This window comes from Hevea brasiliensis, chromosome 1 (assembly GCF_030052815.1).
Source record: "Hevea brasiliensis isolate MT/VB/25A 57/8 chromosome 1, ASM3005281v1, whole genome shotgun sequence".
NCBI classification, from domain to species: domain Eukaryota; kingdom Viridiplantae; phylum Streptophyta; class Magnoliopsida; order Malpighiales; family Euphorbiaceae; genus Hevea; species Hevea brasiliensis.
The window spans coordinates 112,201,927-112,218,641 of record NC_079493.1 but is presented as its reverse complement, the minus strand read 5'-3'; the positions used below and the strand labels follow the sequence as shown (position 1 = coordinate 112,218,641).

General features: G+C 35.4%; 1 protein-coding gene across 1 annotated transcript; it reads left to right on the top strand.

Annotated features, from left to right (window-relative positions):
• The first annotated feature begins 677 nt into the window (after window positions 1–677).
• Window positions 678–16,409, top strand: LOC110644883 (alpha-mannosidase At3g26720). Its single transcript, XM_021797838.2, has 29 exons — window positions 678–1,086; window positions 1,208–1,291; window positions 1,393–1,481; window positions 1,649–1,823; window positions 2,156–2,275; window positions 2,444–2,527; window positions 2,607–2,678; window positions 3,071–3,184; window positions 3,359–3,459; window positions 3,549–3,642; window positions 3,755–3,922; window positions 4,018–4,107; window positions 4,612–4,677; window positions 4,765–4,821; window positions 5,085–5,304; window positions 5,417–5,556; window positions 5,798–5,866; window positions 5,965–6,024; window positions 6,125–6,196; window positions 6,623–6,670; window positions 6,796–6,915; window positions 7,117–7,182; window positions 8,181–8,293; window positions 8,415–8,499; window positions 8,662–8,772; window positions 8,842–8,937; window positions 9,145–9,192; window positions 15,827–15,895; window positions 16,012–16,409. The coding sequence occupies exons 1-29, from the start codon at window positions 883–885 to the stop codon at window positions 16,225–16,227; spliced, it is 3,051 nt and encodes a 1,016-aa protein (XP_021653530.2). The 5' UTR covers window positions 678–882; the 3' UTR covers window positions 16,228–16,409.
• Window positions 16,410–16,715: the final 306 nt, after the last annotated feature.

Genomic DNA, 16,715 nt, shown 5'->3' with positions numbered 1-16,715 from the left:
ATTATCTTACTTTATTTTTAATTTTTATTAATTCTATTTAAATACACTTTAAAATAAAAAAATTAATTTAATTTCTTTAAATATTTAAAATTAAATATTATAAAAAATAATTATTTATTATTAAACTCGAACTAAACGGTTTAATTTGAGGATGGGATAATGGGGTTTGAGAGAGTTGTCTTTTCAGGGAAGTATTTATCCTCTCTGAACTAATGAAGTAGAGTTTTTTGCACAGATCTGGATCGTGCGCCTGAAAGAAATGCTGGTTTATGGGCCTGTCCCATTATGGGCCAATTACATTTATTTATGACTAACTGTTTAAATTTCTATATATCCATAATTTTTACTATTAAATTTGTTTAATAATAATAAATTAAAAATAAGAATATAAATCAATAAATTTATAGAATATTATTTTTTAATATATAAAATTTTTTTATTGATTTATAGAATATTATTTTTTAATATGTAAAATTTATTTAAAAAAAATAATATTTACAAAAATAAAAACAAAGATAAAATTATTATTATTATTATTATTATTATTATTATTATTATTATATAATCCGAATTAGCTAATAATCTGCATGAATCATTACATTAGGACATATTATAATAACCTGCTTAAAAAAAACAGGACATATTATAATAAATTACTAACAAATCAAAATTATCTGTAACGTCATTTTCTTGTTTCTTCAGGCTGGCACGCCTTCTCATGACTTCTTGATCTTTCTTTCCACTCAAGCGAGAGGAACAGTAACATAGACTCTTTTCTTGAATGTTTACAAACACCAGCTACCCACTTGCCAATTTCATAGTTCATCAACATATGATCATCACTTTCCTCTCTCCGCTCTCAAGATCCATCCTGCTATAACCATGGCGATTATTGCTCTCTACTACTATTTAACAATCTATTTGGCTGGGATTTTCTGCGTGGAATCTCAGTACATAGATTACAACACCACTGGGAGAATAGTCGCTGGCAAAGTCAACGTTCATTTGGTGCCTCACTCTCATGATGATGTTGGATGGTTGAAGACTGTTGATCAGTACTATTTTGGTGGCAACAATTCGATTCGGGTAATGTCTTTTATTTTATTTTATTTTATTTTATGCCACTCTTAGTGGAATTATGATTCAATAATGGATTTCTGTGCTTGTTCTGTGTTATTTTTTTATGGGTTCTTGGTTTTGTTAGTAGGGAGCCTGTGTGCAGAATGTATTGGACTCAGTAATGTCTGCTTTGTTCGAAGATAAGAATCGCAAGTTCATCTATGTTGAGATGGTCAGCATTTTTTACTTTATTCTCTGAATTCGTATTTATCTTCTTTAAAGATCAATTATATGGCTAGCGAATTTCATGATAGCGTTCATTTTGTTGTTCAGGCATTCTTCCAGAGATGGTGGAGACAGCAAAGTGAAGCAATGAAGGCTAAAGTCAAGGAGCTTGTCAACTCTGGTCAATTAGAATTCATGTAAAATTTCATTCATTACTCTCTCTTGTTTTTGTAGCTTATGGGTAATGATTATAGTTGCCATATTGGATATTTGGAAATTAGTTTTTCTTGCTATACACATAGAAATCCAAGTTATGAAGTTGCCTTTCTTTACTGATAAGTTCTTGGTCCTTTCTTTGTGGAAGAAATGGGGGCATGTGTATGCACGATGAGGCAACCCCACATTACATTGATTTGATTGATCAGACAACTCTAGGCCATCAATTTATCAAAGATGAATTTGGTCAGCTTCCTAGAGTTGGTTGGCAGATTGACCCTTTTGGACATTCTTCTGTTCAAGCTTATTTGCTTGGTGCTGAGGTATATTTGATCAATACTTATTGTTATTTGATGTTTCTCTTTGCTTTTTTTTTTCCTTTGTTGAAATTGGCAATGATTGCTATCAATTCCTATCTGAGCCAACCATTTAATTTAGTCCAAGTTTTTTTTTTCTTCTTCTTCTTTTTTTTTTTAAATAAAGATCATAAATTTGAGCTGTAACATTCTTCTCTTGTACCATAAAGTAAAAAGAGCCATTTTACCTATCTAATATTGATGGGCGTGATAAAGCATTGAGTTTTTCTTTTTGAACCTGGAAACTTTTCACTTAATTTATGAGCTCTGCAGTCTATGCACTGAATTTTTCCTTGCAGTTAGGATTTGATTCTCTCTTTTTCGCTCGAATTGATTACCAAGATAGAGCAAAGCGATTAAAGGAGAAGAGCCTTGAGGTTATCTGGCAGGGTTCTAAGTCCCTGGGTTCAACTTCACAGGTTGGGTTCTACTCTACATATTTCAATTTTTCCTTTTATGCTGATTGATATGTGAAGCGAAATTTTCCTACTTATTTATCTCAAAATGCAAGGCAGAGCTGTATTTTTTTTTTTTTTTCTAGTTCCTGGCATTCTGTTGACTCCTTTTATTATCAATTGTGTACACAGATATTTACTGGTATATTTCCTAGGCATTATGACCCCCCAGATGGTTTCACATTTGAAATAAATGATGTCTCCCCTCCTATTCAGGTAAATACTGATAAACAAACATGGATTATTTTTATATGTTCCTCTGCAACTACTATTGACGTGGAATTTTTGTTTGAAGGATGATATTCTCCTATTTGACTACAATGTTCAAGATAGAGTCAATGACTTTGTAGCTGCTGCTTTAGCTCAGGTAACATCCTAAGACTTAAGAGAGGCTATATTGTCTTTATTTTTCTATTTACATTATGCTGGATTTTTGTCTTTGCTTTAAAATGGATCTTTAGTTATATTTATTAGCCTATAATCTGCATTTTATCTAATCTGATTTTTATCTGTATGAATTTTTACGTGTAGAAGATGAGATACAATGCAGATAATAGGCTAATAATTGTCATTGAAGATCCATTTGATAAATTAAAACTCAAGCCTTGCTGTTGATGTTGGATGTTAAAAATAATTCCATGGATATATGCTATAAATTTGTTAAAAAGGGTAAGTAACTATTGTGAATGTTTTATCCATACTGAAGCTTTGACAATAGGCTGTTCATGAAATGTTCTTTTTTCCCCATCCTCAATGTAGGCTAATGTAACCAGGACAAATCATGTAATGTGGCTGATGGGGACAGATTTTCGCTATCAGTATGCAAATTCATGGTTCAGGCAGATGGACAAGTTCATTCATTATGTTAATAAGGTACTCTTTTTTTTATTCTTTCTGATGATGAATGCTTTGAGGATAAAGTAATGGCTTTACATCCACTTATCCTCTCTCTTTCCTGTTTATTTTCTATTGTTTTCAAAAGCTACAGCAATGGCAAAAAGGAAGCAATTAGAATGTTGTGATAAAATTTTCTTTGATAACTTCCAGGATGGTCGTGTAAATGCTTTATATTCAACACCTTCCATCTATACTGATGCAAAATATGCAGCAGATGAACAATGGCCTCTCAAAACTGAAGATTTCTTCCCGTGAGTTTGTGTTATTTTTGTAATTTTTGTACCTTTCTTGTGCACTTTGCTGCAACTTTGCTGAAAGAATAGAAATTACTACATTCCAGCTATGCAGATCATCCAAATGCATATTGGACAGGTTATTTTACAAGTCGACCAGCCTTTAAAGGTTATGTCAGAATGTTGAGTGGTTATTATCTTGTAAGATTTTGGGCCTTTTTTTGCTTCTTCAGTAAGTGATTTTTTCTAAATGTCCTGGTTGGTTCTGATTTATTTCTTTAAATATTAATTGCTGTCACTGTTTTATAATTAGGCTGCTAGGCAACTTGAATTCTTTAAAGGCAGGAGTACTGCAGGACCAAACACCAAAAAACTTGCTGATGCTTTGGCAATTGCTCAACATCATGATGCAGTTAGTGGTACAGAAAGGCAACATGTTGCTTCTGATTATGCTCTGCGACTATCAATTGGCTATATAGAGGTGCTTATCAGTTTGATATACCAAAACTGTCTTATATCATGACAGGACTAGAACCTGATATAAATCTTACGGGCTTCAGTTATATTTCTGTGCAGGCTGAGAAGTTGGTTGCTTCTTCTCTGGCTTTCTTGGCAGAGTCAGGATCAAGCATTAGACAGGAGAACACTGTCACAAACTTTCAGCAGGCAATATTTAATTTGTCTCTACAATTTGTCATGTTGTACTTAATTTATGTTTGAGACAAGATGTGGTCTTATTCTATTGCAATTGACCTGCATAACTACTAATCGCTGGTTTCAAGTTCCATGCCTAAATTAATACCATAAGAGTGTGCTTTACAAGTTTATAATATTCATAAGCATCTACGATAATTGAAAGATTGCTGTGGACTTGAATTCCCATTATTATATATTGCAATTGAAGCTTGCTTGTTCTGAATGTCCCTTCATTTTTTATTTTTATTTTTCTTTATCTGCGGTAACTTCCTTGTCTTCATAGTTATGATTATAGCTTCCGTATATTTTTCTCAAGGAGTAAATAAAATGGTGAAGGTTTACAAAAGATGGCATTAATTGTTTTACATTATGACATTTTGGCATCTTAGAGAGTTTTACACTTGATCAGATTGTCTTCTTCAAATATTAAGTGTAAATTTCTGCTGAACTCTACCACGTGAATTGTTTTGGCAGTGTCCGTTACTTAATATAAGTTACTGTCCTCCATCAGAAGCTATTTTGTCTGACAAGAAAAGCTTGGTAAGAGTGTTTTCCTCCTTATTTCACTTGCTTCCAGTTGATTATCATATCAATTATATTCTCTTTGATTATCTTCTTTTTTGGCAGGTCGTTGTTGTCTACAATCCTCTAGGATGGAAGCGAGAGGAAGTGATACGAATTCCAGTGAGTGTTTGTTGTTAAGCTTGTAAATCTAGGAGCCTCTCTTGGCAAAATAAGGGTCAAATTTAGGGAACTTGGGGCCATGCCGTAAGTTGGGCCAAAGCTAAACAATATTCTCGCCTTTGGAGAGGCAAAATATCAGGCAGAAAACTGACGGCAAATATTTTCAAATTTACTTACATAATATCAGGCAGTAATAATTTAAACATCAAAAACTTAATATTTTCATGGATATGAAAGTAAATTTTATGTCAAACTTGCTACAGGTTTCCTCTGAAAAAGTTGTTGTTCAAGATTCTAGTGGGAGAGAAATTGAATCTCAGCTTCTACCTATATCAAATACAACCTTTAATATGAGAAATAAATATGTTAAAGCATATCTGGGGAAATTCCCGCATGAAACTCCAAGGTATTGGCTTGCATTTTCTGCATCCATACCTCCCCTTGGTTTCAGCACTTTCATGGTGTCAGGTGCAAGACAGACAGGTAAGCAATATTGCCTGTTTGTTTAAATAATATGCTCCTGTGAAACAGATAACTAGGACACACTGTTTTCAAATTACTGATAAAGAGTTCGGTTTTATAATCTGCATTGAAGGGCCTAGTTCAACCATCTCTCTGGTACACACATTGGAGGAAGTTACAAACAAGACCATAGAAGTTGGCCAAGGAAGTTTAAAGCTGCTTTATTCTTCAGATGAAGGGAAACTTACTCATTATGTCAATACCAGAAGCCTGGTACATTATTTAGTCAAAGTTTCAGTTTTGAAGTGATTATTTTGTCAAAGTTTTAGTTTTGAAGTGAACTAAGTGGTGAAAGTGAAACAAACATGATTTTTGTTTTTCCTATGGTCCTTTTTGATTTTTGCAGTTGTGTTTTCTCTTCTTTTTGACCTTTTTTTGGTTTTTTATTTTCCTCTTCATTGCCACATTTAGATTTCTAAATTGCTGAATTCCTTATGTTGATGACATTTCCAAGGTCACCACTGCTGTTGAACAATCTTATGGTTATTATTCTGGAAATGATGGTACTGATAAAGATCCACAGGTAGTCAATCTTTGATGACTTGTATGTACTTATCATGTACTGTTTTGAGAGTATTCCATAACTGGGTAGCTTGATGAGATTGTTATCATTTCTTGAAGGCATCTGGAGCTTATGTTTTCCGTCCAAATGGTACCTTCCCAATAAAATCTGAAAACCAGGTAATTCTGTTCACTTAATACTTTACTAACTTTTTGCTCCACTAAATAAGAAGCTGTTACTTTAAACTCAAGGCAAGTGCAACTGTTTGTTTTCTCCCAGGTTCCTTTAACTTTTGTAAGGGGTCCACTACTGGATGAAGTACGCCAGCAAATCAACCCATGGATATCTCAGGTAGTTAAGACACCAAGAATATCTAATGTACTGACTTTTATCATGGCACCTTCAATTTGGACATCCAAGAAATTGATGCATTTATTTTTGTCTTGAGTTTGAGCTTACATCTAGGTTGAAAATGCAAAATAGTCCCCTGATTTAGCAGAATAAAGGCACTTGGAGATGGTGCGGAAGATTAAGAATGAATAGTATATGTTATGCTTCTTTTCATAATTCTTGTTGTGATTCATTAGCAAATAATTGTATTATATAATTCCATTGCTATGTACAACATTATTAATTTATTCTTCTGATGAATTTCTAATGGCATGTTAAAATAATATTTTTAAAATTACTATATGTAAAACTAGCATTTGTGGTTTCATTCCTCCAAAGAATTTGTTTGTTCTACTTTCAGTAACATAATGCTATGTGTGTGCCTAGATTACTAGGATCTACAAGGGGAAGGAACATGCTGAAGTTGAGTTCACTGTAAGTTATTATCTTTCTGCAATTATTTTGTTTTTAAGAGCTGGCTTTCCTGTTGGTTGTGGTTGTTATCTGTCCAAGAGTTAGTTGTGGGTTTTATTTGATGACTACTATATATGTCATTGCAGATTGGGCCTATACCTGTGGATGATGGGATTGGAAAAGAAATTACTACCCAAATTACAACCACTATGAAGACCAATAACACATTCTATACAGACTCTAATGGACGTGACTTTATTAAACGGGTATATTGATACTTTACCGGTCCATACAATTTATTTCTTATTTGATTTCTTCAATATATTAATTATTTTGGATAGAAATTTCAGGATAGAATGATGTGTAATGACTGATGAGAATCTTATCTTGATGTTGTGTTAGGGTGTTTATTTTGCAGTTAGTTTTGTTCTATGTATTTTATACTGACACTTCCAAATGATTTGCAGATTCGAGATTTTAGGACAGACTGGGACCTCGAAGTAAATCAACCAGTTGCCGGAAATTATTATCCTGTATGTTTCTTCAATAAAATTCATGATTTATTCATTTATTCTTCATCTTTATACTTTATTATATTGTGTTGTAGCTGGTTATCCAGCATCCTTATGTCTAGGACTATATCTTTTCTCCAAAATCTGAATTTCAAATGTGACTCTGGTTTGTTGGTCAATGCAAACTATTTTATTATATCTTTGTGGGTCAGTGTTATAACAGTTCAATAGCAAGTAGAGGTTAGTGACTGAAACTTATTAATGCAAAGTTATTATTTAAATACGTGTAGTTTCTCCCATCCATGTCCAACAATTTCTTCTATGGAAGGTAGGCGCATTTCAAAATTTGGCTTTTATTTGTCTAATCCAGAAATCCATGATGGAATAGCTGCTTCCTCTTCTTCCCCCCTTTTTTTCTTCTGGGTCCATTAGATGAACTACATAGCTAGGGATAGCTCTGCCCTTCCCATAACCTCTCCTATCTAATGCCAAAGGGATTTTCTCTTGAGATGCAATAATTTTTTTAATGAAAAATAATGGGAATGTCATTTGGCTTTTATTGTTGACAGTTTATGTAGTTTTGTTTCTTGATGTTAGGGGGGAATGCCTTGAGGCTAAGTTTCTGTCCTTTATCTAGTATGTTTACAAGCTCTTGAGTTGTTGCGGCTGTTTTCTGCCCAAACAAAGACATTATTTGGAGGGGGAAAAAACTAATTTAGCTCTTAAACTGGTTAAGCAAACTAGCATTTTACCTAGTATGTTAAGCTGGTCTGCCTCCTTGGCTGTAAAGAAAGACTTATGTCAATTGTGGTGGGCTTCCTTTTGAAAGAATCCATAATTTCTTAACATGTCTATTTTCACTTAGATTTGTATTAAGCATATATTCTATATTCTTCTTTTTTAGTTTTTTCGGGTTTCTTTGTCTGATATTCTTATCTTTTGTTTTTTTTTTTTTTTTTTTTTATGTTTTTCCATTAATTTTTCTCAGTATTTCTTTTAATGTACGTCCACACTTCCAGATCAATCTTGGAATTTATATGCAAGATAACAGCTCGGAGCTCTCAGTGTTGGTGGACTGCTCAGTGGGAGGATCTAGCTTAGTGGATGGCCAAATAGAACTGATGCTCCATAGGTTTATTACACTAATCTTATAAACTAACTCTATTTGATTTTATACTCTTTAATGTTTTTTGTCTATCTAATCAGGTTTGCTTATGTTGGGTTGATCTCTAACCAGTATGTTTGCTTTTTAGGAGGTTGCTTCATGATGATTCAAGAGGTGTTGGTGAGGTGCTGAATGAGACAGTTTGTTTCTTAAATGGGTGTGAGGGTTTAACTGTAAGCAGACATTCAAACTTGCATCCACATATCAAAACTCTTCGACAAAAATCACCCTCTTTCTTTTTCTTTTATTATATATTTTTTTCCTTGAGGGTGATGGTGACAGTTAATTAGGAGTTTGAATTCCACATACTGACCATGTAACATAAACTTTTGCAGATCCAAGGAAAGTATTTTGTTAGAATTGATCACCTGGGAGAAGGTGCCAAGTGGCGTCGAACAGTTGGTCAAGAGATATATTCCCCAGTTCTCTTAGCCTTCACCGAGCAGGTATGGAAAATTTTGTAGTACTCTGTCAAATGAAATTGCAATGCTTATGTGACTTTTTTCTGTTTGCAGGATGGAAGTAATTGGATGAATTCCCATATATCTACTTTTTCAGGAATAGATCCATCCTACTCTTTACCTGATAATGTTGCTGTCATAACCCTTCAGGTAAGCAGGAAAAAAAAAATCCTTTGTGAATTCCTTAGAATTAGTTCTCTCTTTTGTCCTTGAAGAATGAATGCATTTGCATCCTCTTCATCTGTTTTTAATGAACTGTGTTTAGAGACCCTGACGTCAACATTATAAAGTTTCATGTTTTTAGCTTCGCCAATTTGTCTGGAAGGAATGAGGTTTGCTACTTTCTGAACATTGCAGGAACTTGAAAATGGAAAGGTGCTACTTCGGTTGGCTCATCTATATGAGGTCTGAATTCTTTTCTTATTTCTCTTTATTGTTCATAAGTGCATTACCTCCTCTGTATTGATACTTGTAGAAAGAGATGATTCTCATTGATTTCAATTAATCTGTACATGGGTATATATATACGATTGATTCCTATAATTGTGTTCTAATAATTAGGAAGAAATCCTAAATAGGAATACAGAATACAGAATATACAGAGAAATAATATAGTGATTAACTTTCCATAACATAGTGATTGACTTTCCATAACACTCCCCCTCAAGTTGGAGCATAGATGTTAATCATGCCCAACTTGTTACAAATGTAGTCAATCCTAGCTCCATTCAGAGCTTTTGTGAAAATATCTCCTAACTGCTCTCCAGTTTTGATGTGTCTTGTTGAGATGATCTGTTGTTGAATCTTTTCACGAATAAAGTGACAATCAATCTCAATATGTTTGGTCCGCTCATGAAACACCGGATTAGAAGCAATATGAAGAGCAGCTTGATTATTACACCACAATATCGCAGGCAGGGAGTTCTTAAAACCTGTCTCATCTAGTAATTGAAGTATCCGCATTACCTCACATACTGATTGTGCCATGGCTCTGTATTCGGATTCAGCACTAGATCGAGAAACTACACTCTGCTTCTTGCTTCTCCAAGACACCAAATTTCCTCTAATAAAAACGCAATATCCAGTAGTTGACCTCCTGTCAATCTTAGATCCAGCCCAGTCGGCATCTGAAAAACATTCAACATTTAAATGCCCATGATTACCATATAGCAAACCTCTTCCTGGAGTGCCCTTCAGATAACACAAGATTTGTTCCAAGGCTTCCAATGAGCAACAGTTGGGGAAGACATAAACTGACTTACCACACTAACGGCATAAGCAATGTCAGGACGAGTGACTGTAAGGTAGTTCAATTTTCCTACCAATCTCCTGTATCTCTCTGGATCTTCAAACAATTCACTATCCCCTGCTAACAGTTGTAAAGTTGGAGTCATTGGTGCGCTACAAGGCTTAGCACCTAATTTTCCTGTCTCTGTCAATAGATCGAGGATATATTTTCTTTGAGACAAGAAAATACCCTTCTTACTTCTCATAACTTCGATGCCCAATAAATACTTTAACAATCCCAAGTCTTTGGTCTGAAACTGAGTTTGGAGGAAGGTTTTAAGAGATGAAATACCTGCAGAGTCACTCCCAGTGATGACAATGTCATCCACATAGACTACCAAGAGAATTAGACCAGCCTCAGATTGCCTATAAAATACTGAGTGATCACACTTACTCTTTTGCATACCAAATTCCTGTACTGCTTCACTGAATCTCCCAAATCATGCCCTAAGACTTTGTTTCAAGTCATAAAGAGATTTCCGAAGCCTACAAACTTTACTCAACTCTCCCTGAGCAACAAACCCAGGTGGTTGCTCCATATACACCTTCTCCTGAAGATCACCATGAAGGAAAGCATTCTTGATATCCAAGTGATGCAGGGGCCAATCATATGTAGCTGCTAAAGAGATAAACAAGCGAATAGAAGTAAGTTTAGCTACAGGAGAAAAAGTATCAGAGTAATCAACCCAATATGTCTGAGCATATCCTTTTGCTACAAGGCGTGCTTTTAACCTAGCCACAGAACCATCAGGATTTACCTTTAATGTAAATACCCATTTGCAACCAATAGCTTTCTTACCAGTGGGCAAAGGCAATAGTTCCCATGTACCATTAGCATCTAAAGCCTCCATTTCCTCTTTCATAGCATCACACCAGCCAGGATGAGACAGTGCCTCATCAACAGTATTAGGGATAGGAACAGAGTCTAAAGAAGTAACAAAACATCTAGAACAAGAAGACAATTGATTATAAGAAACAAAAGAAGAGATAGGGTAAGTACATGAATGTTTACCTTTACGAAGAGCAATGGGTAAGTCTATATCAGAATTATGATCAGTATGAGGTACAGGATCTCCCAACGAAGTAGCTGGTGGAGGATCTGAGTCAGGAATCTCCAATCTCCTGGAATAAACATGAACAACAGAAGATCGAGTAGGTCTAGAGATAGAAGGAACAGGCTGTGGGAGAGTACTAGACATTGGTTGGACAGTATATATTAAGAGATCATCCTCCTCCCCCTGACTCTCATACACAGATGATGGAGGAAAAAATGGAGTGGACTCAAAAAACGTGACATCTGCAGAAACAAGATAACGATTAAGAGTAGGAGAGAAACAACGGTACCCTTTTTGGAGCCGGGAGTACCCAAGGAAAACACATTTGAGAGATTTTGGATTCAATTTAGTAACCTGTGGACGAACATCACGCACAAAATAGGTACAACAAAAAATACGGGGTTCAATAGGGAACAAAGATTTTGTAGGAAACAAAGTAGTATAAGGAATATCCCCATTAAGGACAGAAGACGGCATACGATTGATAAAAAAATATGCCGTAGAAACTGCATTCGCCCAAAAGTATTTAGGTACTTTCATCTGAAAAAGAAGAGCACGAGTTACTTCAAGAAGATGACGATTTTTTCTTTCGGCCACACCATTTTGGGATGGGGTATCCACACAGGAGACTGATGAAGAATGCCATTTTGTGTCATATAAGGCTGAAATTGTGCTGAAAAATATTCTTTGGCATTGTCACTTCTTAATATGCGCACAGAAATATTAAATTGAGTTTTGATTTCATTACAAAAGGCACAAAAGATAGAAAATAACTCAGAACGATTCTTCATTAAATATAACCAGGTAACACGAGAGTAATCATCAACAAAAGTAACAAAATAGCGAAATCCAGTTTTAGATGTAACAGAACAAGGACCCCAAACATCAGAATGAACTAACTCAAAAGGGGATGAAGCTCGTTTATTGACTCTAGACACAAAAGCCAAACGATAATGTTTTGCAAACTGACACGACTCACATTCTAGTACTGATAAAGACTGAAATTGAGGACACAGCTTCTTCATGGTAGACAAAGAAGGATGACCCAATATACAATGAGCTTCAAGAGTTGTTAAGGTACTGGAGCAAACAAGCGACCGCGGTACATGATTTTCCAGAATGTAGAGACCACCTGACTCGCGTCCTCTACCAATAATCTGCTTCGTTGTAAGATCCTGGAACAAACACTGGTAAGGAAAAAAGGAAACAGAACAATTTAAGGTATGAGTAAGTTTACTAACAGAAAGTAGATTAAAAGAGAATTGTGGTAGACACAAAACAGAAGACAAAGAAATTGACGAAGTCGGGTTCGCAGTTCCAGAACCCATGACAAAAAAAGTAGAACCATCAGCTAAAATAACAGTAGAGGAAGTGAGATTAGACTGAAAAGCAGATAGAAGACTAGAATTACCTGTTATGTGATCTGTTGCACCAGAATCAATAACCCATTTGAATGAAGAAGCCACAAGGCATGTAGTGGATTTACCTGACTCAGCGATCGCAGTGATAGGGGAACTGGTAGGCTTTAGAGATGCCTGATACTGGAAAAATTATGCAAAATTCTCTACAGATGCCAAAATAGTTTTCTCAGAGGAAGATACTGTAGAATTATTTGCTGCCATATTTGCCATCTTTGATCGCTGATTTTTCCTCTGAAGTTGCAGACAATTATATTTTGTATGGCCAGGCTTATGGCAATAATAACAAATGACTCATCTTGAGTCTTGATTAGAACTAGCCTCTCTATTACGCTGATTACTTCTGTTGCCTGTAATTCCTCCTCTACTTCCTCTTCTATTACCCTGTTGTCCATTTGGATTACGGTTATTAAGAGCACTACTGGTAGGCTGTAAAGATTGAGTACTCTTTGTACGAAGGACCCGTGTGAACGTTTCATGCAAAGAGGAAATCTCAGAACTGGAGAGAATCTGAGATTTGGCAGTCTCATACTCTGAAGGAAGGCCTACAAGAAAACTCATAACAGCCAATTGCTCCTGTTGGGCTTGCTGAACTTTCACATCAGGACTAAAAGGCAACAATACATTAAGTTCCTCATATACCCGTTTAAAATCCATAAAATAAGCCGTGAGAGACTTATCCTCTTTCTCAGCACGGTAGAATGCCTTACAAACATCATAAATACGGGAGATATTCCCTTTACCAGAATACAGAAAATCTAAGTAATTCATCAATTCCTTAACAAATTCACAGTGATTAATTAAACTAATTACCTCACTATGAATCGAGTTCCGAAGCTGCAAAAATAACCGAGCATCCTCCCTTAGCCAAGTTTGTCTTGTATCATCAGTGGGTGGATCTTTAGTAAGGTGATCATCCTTATCAATGCTACGCAAATAGACTCTAACAGTCTTACTCCACTCTAGGTAATTCGAACCATTAAGTTTGTGTTCCGTGATCTTAGTCATCACCGGAATCACATCAGAAATAACATTCTTATTGTCTGCCATTTGTTGAGACAAAGAAAACTAACCGAAACGCTAATCCGAAGTGCTTATAGCAGCAAAATAACCCAAAATCACAAATCAAGCAAATACCGAAATAGGATCTGAGAGCCAAACCTCAGAAATCTTTTAATGGTATACTGGATCAGGCAACAGCACACAGTGGTGGAATGAGGGGGTTGAGGCGACGCCGGCGATGTTGATCGGGGTTGAAACGGCCGGTCGGCGGCCAAGGTCTTTCCTGAGCTGGGTAGTGAGAACAAATAGATACCCTAGATTGATGACCTGCTCTGATACCATGTAGAAAGAGATGATTCTCATTGATTTCAATTAATCTGTACATGGGTATATATATACAATTGATTCCTATAATTGTGTTCTACTAATTAGGAAGAAATCCTAAAGAAGAAATCCTAAATAAGAAATCCTAAATAGGAATATAGAATACATAATGTACAGGGAAATAATATAGTGATTGACTTTCCATAACGTAGTGATTGACTTTCCATAACAATACTAAGTTAGTGCATCTGGACAAATTGCATGATGAATTTGACACTCATATTGTTTATAGCATGGATGTTAATGTAGGTTTTGCATAATGTGGTAGGACTATTGAAACTTCACTCACTGCCATATTCTTGTTCATCTTTGTTTCCCTTGCATGAATTTTATGCTTTTATTATCCTTTTCTATTTCTTGCCTAGGATGCCTTAAATTAATCTATAAATTATCTGAAATTTGATTTATTTCATTCTTTTGGGTTTGAATGATCTATTTGAGTTGGGGAAGGGTGATACGGATCGCGTCAAACGGTGATTGTAAAGGAAAAGGGACTTACACTTGTTCTTTCCCCGACCCATGGTGCCCACGTGTGAGCTCTACTGAGGGAGCTCTAACCTTACGAGCTCAATAAGGGAGCTAACAACTTTTACAAAAAAAACAAATTATTTTATGAAATTTTCCACACTTCTCATTCACTTCGTAGGTTTAACATACATGCTGGAAAGATAAAATTAGTTATCAGAGATACGGGATTGGCTTAATCTATCCCTGTACTGTTGGAATTTATAAGAATTAATTATTGGTAAATCCCTGCAATTATGAAGATCATTATCTTTCTTGATCACGCTTGTATACCTGATCTGCTGCACCAATCTGTATTCCCTTTTTTGTTCACTCGAGCATCCAACCACCTTTACTCAAACTGATCGGCTGTCCTCCTTAGCTGACTCTTTCCAACTGGTCATCCTATCTGGAGTTAGTACCCTTAGGTTGGTTCTCTCTTCCTTATTCACTCATTCGTCTGACCTACATTTACTCAAATCAGTTGGCCATCCTCAACTGAATCCTTCCACCCTGTCATCCAGACTTATGTCATTACTTTCCCTGCAGTCTCCCGACTTCAACCTGATCTCCCGGATGAGTGTTTCCCATCCTTTTGTCAATCGGTTCTTGCTTTTTCTGGGTTCGTAACAAAGAGTAAGTACGAATATTTAACCGCCACATGAAACTTGGGAGAAATTTGAGATTTATTGGCATTACTAGCTAATGGTGCAGTAGCTGTGTGTTATAGGGTTTTCTTTTGAAATGTTCATAGAATTTGACTTGTTATTTTTCTACTTGAAACTTGATTTTCCATGACGATAGTTCTCTACATTCTACTAATTCCTCCAGAAACTTTTTATCACCCCTCTTTTTCCTTTAAATCTAGGGATTAGGGATTGAATATATAATATCTTATACCATTTCTTTCATTCTCTTCTTGTCAGCAATCTTTTGCTATTATCTTCTAAAGCTTTTTTCTAAAAAAAAAAAAAAAAATTTGTCTTGATGTTCATTGCACTCTGCAATTAGCTAACTAGAGTAGCCCCAGGATACTTTGCCTCAGAAGAAGTGTCTTTTTCGTCCAGCCTTAGATTTCTATAATCTGTTCCGAACATTTTCAAGAAAAGCTTATGCAACAGAGATGGCTACCGCCTGCTGGCTGAGAGGCTGCACGTTCATGTCCTAGAACTCAAGTGCCGTCCTTTTTTCTTCAAAGAATTAAGAAATATTACGCTTCAATTTGAATGTCACCAGAGAACTTACTCTCTTAACAATTAACATTGCTAATAGAAAACGGTTTTTGCTTTAAAATAATCCCATTAATCATTTTAGTTTTGTGCTGCGCTCATTTTACCACCATACCATGTAATTTAACTTGTTTTTGGGTGGCATTTGATGTATGCAAAGATTGAAGAAGACAAAGACTATTCTGTGGTTGCAAGTGTGGAATTGAAAAAGCTGTTTCCAAACAAGAAGGTAAAATCAGCAAAAATGTTGTTAGGATGCGCTCTTTCTTGTTGATTAAGAAATCATATTTTTTAATGTTAATAAAGTGGTCTCTTTTTTTTTTTTTTTTTACTTCGCTCTTCCAGATAAGTAAAGTGACAGAGTTGAGTTTGTCAGCCAACCAAGAAAGAGCTGACATGGAGAAGAAGAGGTTGGTTTGGAAAGTAGCAGGCTCCACGGAAGAACGTAAGGTGGTGAGGGGAGGACCTGTAGATCCTGCCAAGTTGGCTGTGGAACTTGCTCCGATGGAAATTCGTACCTTCTTGATAGATTTCAATTATCTTCAAATGTTTAGTTCTTGAATTCCTGAGCAAGCACTTCTTGCAGTGCTGAGATGAATTAACTGCTATTTCTATGGAAAAGTAACAAATTAATGATGAGTTCAGCTGTAGTAAGCATTGGCTTAAGTTTCATAGATAAGCCATGCATCACAATGTAAACAGTTTTCTGAAGCAAATTACAGCAAACTTGATCTATTTCAATTTGTTTCACTGTTCCAAATTTGTTGGATTTAGTTCTAGCTATCCCCTTCAAGTGGATAATAAAATTATCTTCATCCAACAAACAGACAAAGGTAGACCAACTGCCCAGCAAACAGACGAAGGTAGACCAACTACCTCTATAATCTAACAGTCAAGCCTAATCACTCAAATACTTGCCAGACACTTCAGACCTTACCTATGAGTAACGCACAAATTTGGGTTAATTTCATTAATAATTCCTCGCTAATGTTCCTCAATTTTAATTTGCATTATAAAAATTCTTGAATTTTAATTTAACTACCATTAAA

Bases quoted from the DNA above. Each gene is read 5' to 3' on its own strand.
- LOC110644883 (XM_021797838.2), top strand. From the start codon at position 883: ATGGCGATTATTGCTCTCTACTACTATTTAACAATCTATTTGGCTGGG. The intron at 4,108-4,611 runs GCAATATTTAAT...TTGTTTTGGCAG, and splicing joins CTGTCACAAACTTTCAGCAG to TGTCCGTTACTTAATATAAG. The intron at 7,183-8,180 runs GTATGTTTCTTC...CCACACTTCCAG, and splicing joins TTGCCGGAAATTATTATCCT to ATCAATCTTGGAATTTATAT.